This window comes from Trypanosoma equiperdum (genome assembly GCF_001457755.1).
Source record: "Trypanosoma equiperdum strain OVI genome assembly, contig: ctg_246, whole genome shotgun sequence".
Classification (NCBI taxonomy): Eukaryota; Euglenozoa; class Kinetoplastea; order Trypanosomatida; family Trypanosomatidae; genus Trypanosoma; species Trypanosoma equiperdum.
Window position 1 is genome coordinate 1 of NW_027124139.1, and position 4,763 is coordinate 4,763.

Below are 4,763 nucleotides of genomic sequence, written 5' to 3' on the forward strand. Positions count from 1 at the left end.
CCATTGGACCCTGCGAATCTCTTATCGGTTTCCGTCCTGATACATGGGCAGCCGTTCCCACCGCATATTTACGGCACGCCTTGGGCCCGTTAATGCCATCCCTGTGGTTAAGAAGATATCTAAATACATTTTCGGAAGCAGGGGGTTTGTTTTCCATCGGAACATCGCTGTGCCTGCGATGCGGCAAGCTTCCTTCAGATCTCCACGCGCCTTCATCGCCTTATTCTTCTCGGAGCGCTACCCATTTAAGTGGAGCAGTGTCTGTTTTCATTTGTGTGCTGCCATCGTTCTTTTCCAATGGCTTTCTTCTTGATTTTCCATGTGTACTTTGAGTCGCTCCTATATGTGTCCCATCAAGGCCCTACTGAGCAAATATGCCGCTGTGCTCGGAACGTTTTCGGTCTGAATTGTTATTTGCCTTCCCCCGTCTGGTCTCTCCTTTTCCCATCTGTCTGGGCAAGTGATGGCATGTAAAGCTTTGCGATGGCCCGCGATGGTGTGAGGAAATATTTTACACTTGCCCACTTCTTTTATGCTGCTCCAAAAAAACAGACCAAATCTTAGTTTATGACTACCCGCTCTCCTCCAATCAAATGGTCTACTGTGATCGACACTTTGTTGCCTCGTTCACAGTTATCCTCCGCTCCTGGTGTCACCGAGCCTCGCTTTCGTCGGCACTTTTACTCCCCTGTAGCAGGTAAACTATGGGTTTGGCGTGGCAAGTACTGTTGCTGCTTTGCCACCGAAACTTCTGTCTACCTTCACCACTTGTTCGACCAACTTTGGTCTTATTCCGATGATTTCTGTCGTAGGCGTTCCTTTGCTGCGTGGGCAGTCGTTGGTGTTTATGCGTTTCAACACGATATGACGCTTAGGCCGCGCAAGCGTTCGCTAACTCTTGTCCGGAAGTGACCCCCGAAATGCACGTTCACTATTATTTGTCCCCACCTCCCTCACCTTCGCCTCTGCTACTCCTTCCTCAGCGGTTTTTTTTCATTCGGACAACATCAGTTTGAACCAGGTGGTTGGTGGTTTTCTACCACTTAAATCACACTTATTTTACTAACTTCCTGGGACGCTGCAGCTACTTCTGCGACAAACCTCCTCCAAAGTTGGTGTTCCTGATGCCGACCCCCTCCCCCTGCACGTGACATTAAGAGTTCATCGGTCGCTAGACTCCGTCGCCGCCGCCGTTTCCCTCTTATCCGGAGGCCCTGTTGCCACGCATAACCTCAGCTTGGCTTACAGTTTGTTGGCTTTCGTGCATCATGGGAACTTCCAGGCACACTCCCCGACTATTCTTTCCCACGGTCTTTGTCTCTTCCTCGCCTTTCCTGGTATGGGAATCCCTTTATATTTATCCACGTTTTTCTTTGAGCTCCACACATTTTTTTAGAAGTGCCGCTGATGCTTAGGAGTCCGGGCGGAAGTCATGGTTATGAGAGGCTTTAAAGCATTTTTTCAGTTTTTCTTACTCTTCAGAAGTCACACACATATGTTTTACCACCGTGTTGTTTGTCGCTTTGCCCGGTTGTGACTGTAAAAAGGCATACCCCGGGCATGCTATTAGTCCACGGGTTCTTTCTTACGCAACTTCACGGGGTGGGAACTCTCCTGCTGAACCGCTTGGGGATGTATCTAAGCTTTGTTTCTCCCATTACTCCTTTGATTCTGCTGGTTACAGCTGGAGCTGCACCCACAGCCGCATTTGTTGGAGGTTGTCCTCCTGTGAATCCATCTGGATCGCCAGAAGGTGAACCTTGAAGCGCCCTGGGACACTTTCCTCCATACAGGTGGGTTTTGTGTCCTTTGGGGAGGCAACGTGTCGGCGCCCATGGAAAGTGGAAGGTTTGCTTCCCCAGTATTCACACGTTTCTCACGGAAGAGCAAAGAAGTTGGTGCGCACCCACAGGCCATCGTCGCAAGGAACAAACCCTTCTCAGTTTGAGACGGCGCCCGCATTGCATTCCACATTGATGGGAAATGAAACCTTTTCCCCGTTGGCCCTACAGAAATATGGTGAAAGGGAGGAAAAGGCAGATAGCGCCAACTCACGTTGCCCTTTAATGGCGCACGCTCTGAGAGTTCACTTTCCCTTTAATACCCCAATGTCGGTGCGCGCCCTTACTCTACTCGGCGCGCCCCAAACTTCAGCGTCGACTCGCCACACTGAGAAGGTTTTGCATATTGGCCTCCAACTTGGACGGTTTTGGGCCCTGAACCGTGGGAGGAGGTTGTGTGCTTTCCCCCTCATACTCTTTGAGCTGCCCAACGACCCCTTCATAATCGCAAGGCGCCATTCCGCGGCTGAGGGACCCTCTTTTGTCTCACGCGAGCTGTGGTCACTTTAAAGGACGTGGTGTCATTAAGGTAAGTTACGAACAATGCATGTCTCGCTGCCCTCGCGTTTAACGGCACGAACAATTCTTGCTCCCGCGTAGCAACGGTGTACAGGTTTCGTCACTGTGGGTTTTTCGTCTCAAGTCACTCCGTTCTCCCCCGTGCGGCTGATAGTTCATTGGTGGAAAAACTGTCTCGCGGCCAGGGGACTGCGCTGAAACGATTTCTAAGGATACCCATGGAAATTATCAAACATAGAGGACACTTTTCATGGCCCGCCGCAACGTGCCTGGAAAATGGTGAAAAAATGACGTTCCACAGATGCCTGTGACACCAGCGCTGTGCGGTTTCGTAAACGCACCACAAAAGTGACCCCCGTATGAGAATTTCTGCCCAGCCCCAGCTCCACCCGAACTTAGGGTTTACTTAAGTCTGGCATTACGTCAACACAGCTGGTGGTGGCGCGGAGAAATAGCAGGCCGGGTGCCCCCCAGCAGCACTTCCCTAGCGAGTTGCTGTTGATGAAAAAAATGCCTTCTTCCCCTCCCACCCCGGTGTGCTTGTGACTCGCGCGCCTCTGTATGGCAGTCCCTCCCACTTTCCCCTTAAACCAAATGGTTCCAACCAGCCAATCATCGAATTCCCCTCGAGCCCTCCTCTTCTATCTCGGCATCTTCAGCAAACTTGAGCCCGGCGCCTCGGAGTCAAGCAAATTTCTACGGTGTTGGACCGGCCTGTAAAATACAGACGCCAGTTTCTCAACCGCAGAGCTCCACTGAAAACACGAGCTCCTTTAGCGAGGCAGACCCCAACTATTCCGCTGCGATCCATGTGAAATTGGACTGGGGCTTCCCCGGCATCCTTGCTCAACGACAGCGGCTACGAGGGACAAGCAAAGAAGCAAACTTCCAAGGAAACGAAAAAGGCAAAAGAGCATTTGCTGTCGCAGGGTGGATTGATAACGTTACCGTGGCCCCTTGCCCCAGAAGACGGTGCTAGCAAGCCCTCCCAAATTTCGTCAAAGTGGGATACACGCAAGAGATGGGAATCCCCTGCTTCAGAAAATAGCCACGCCCTGCCGCTGCGGCAACGTAGTTGGCATTGCCAATAATATTCTTGCTTTTACCGACCCTCTGGAAAACGCGAGGCCACAACCACTCCTTGACGGACTTATCAACTACTACTGATTTTTTTTTTCGTCTCCTTCGCCTCTTCGTCATCCTGCAGCCACTTGTGACAGCAGGATTTCGTTTCACCTGACAGCTCCACAGTTTCGCATATAGTGATATTTGGCCCTCAAATCAGAAGAACTGACACCTCGGCGTTGTCTAATCGGCCAAAAATCTCGCTTTCCACAACTCTTTCTGGTTCCCCTTTTTCTCAGTAGGCAGAGGAAAACAACCATCTCCAAACTGAAAACTGTGTGCAGCCGCGCCCCAGCGGAAGCAACATGCTTGCGCAGCAAGGTTATGTCGGACGAGTGACCCACCTCCCTTTCGATAGGCCCTATTTGGTGCCATTCACCTTTGGCTGGGGTTCTCACCACTCGACACACCCTGTCCTTCGGTCCGAAATTTTCCTTTTCAGGAATTTGTGGCTTCCACCCACCCTCCCGTACATCCTTTTGCCACGAGTGGGGCTTGGTATCCTCCTCGTTGTTTTTTCAGTGTTTTGGATGGCGGCTGTGTCGCAGCACCGCCCTTTTCCAGTTGCACGGCACTCCGCGGTGCTCGATCCCAGCATCTTTTCACGCGTAACCGTTGCACCTTCATTTTCCTGGAGGGGGTGCGCCCCCCAAGGAACGATCTGGCCTCCCGATGGTGCGTTATTCTGGCATCAAAGGTCAATGGCGAAGTCGGTGTCCGAACTTCCGCTGCTTACGAATTGCCTTACGAACGGAGAATGGTTGTCACTCTTTCGCTTTCACGGTTGTCTGCTCCCTCCCGCTCTGCGCGTTGGTCGATTTATCCGGCTACCCTTCCTAAAGTGAAACGAGGGGGTTTTACAGGTAAGGAGCTCCCGCATTGGCCCTGTCGCTTGGTACGTCTCCCCAGTTCGTCGAGGGTTTCGTGTTCCACCGGCTGATCAGGTAACTGCCGACGCTAACTTCTACTGATCATAGGTTTCTTCTCCTCTTCGTCTTGGCGGTGCGCTCGCCTCAACCGCACCGGTGACCCGGTGAGCCTCCTACGCATTTCCTTGCAGTGCGGGCCTCCTGGCTCCCCGCGGTCGCCATTTTTCTTACTTGTGTGTACGGTGGTTGGCTGCCCCATTGCTGCTCTTTGTGTGTTTTTTTCTTTTTCTTTTTTCTCGGCGGGAGGGGGTGTAGTTTCTCTCTTTTCTTTTGCTGAGGACAGGTTGGGGCGGCATGAGAAGTTCCTGAGGTGTGTCTGTGTGTGTGTGTGTTGGGGGGGGGGGGGGGT

The 4,763-nt window shown here is 52.1% G+C and overlaps 3 protein-coding genes across 3 annotated transcripts; 2 read left to right on the plus strand and 1 right to left on the minus strand.

Annotated features, from left to right (window-relative positions):
- Positions 1-1,638: 1,638 nt before the first annotated feature.
- Positions 1,639-1,974, minus strand: TEOVI_000083500 (uncharacterized protein; the record flags this gene model as incomplete). The annotated part of the gene is made up of 1 exon (XM_067224164.1): positions 1,639-1,974. One exon carries the CDS (start codon positions 1,972-1,974, stop codon positions 1,639-1,641), a length of 336 nt encoding a protein of 111 aa, XP_067080265.1.
- Positions 1,975-1,976: 2 nt separating this feature from the next.
- TEOVI_000083600 (uncharacterized protein) lies at positions 1,977-2,351 on the plus strand (the record flags this gene model as incomplete). The annotated part of the gene is made up of 1 exon (XM_067224165.1): positions 1,977-2,351. The coding sequence occupies one exon, from the start codon at positions 1,977-1,979 to the stop codon at positions 2,349-2,351; it is 375 nt and encodes a 124-aa protein (XP_067080266.1).
- A 1,439-nt stretch (positions 2,352-3,790) lies between these two features.
- TEOVI_000083700 (uncharacterized protein) lies at positions 3,791-4,330 on the plus strand (the record flags this gene model as incomplete). Its single annotated transcript, XM_067224166.1, has 1 exon — positions 3,791-4,330. The coding sequence occupies one exon, from the start codon at positions 3,791-3,793 to the stop codon at positions 4,328-4,330; it is 540 nt and encodes a 179-aa protein (XP_067080267.1).
- Between the last annotated feature and the right edge of the window lie 433 nt (positions 4,331-4,763).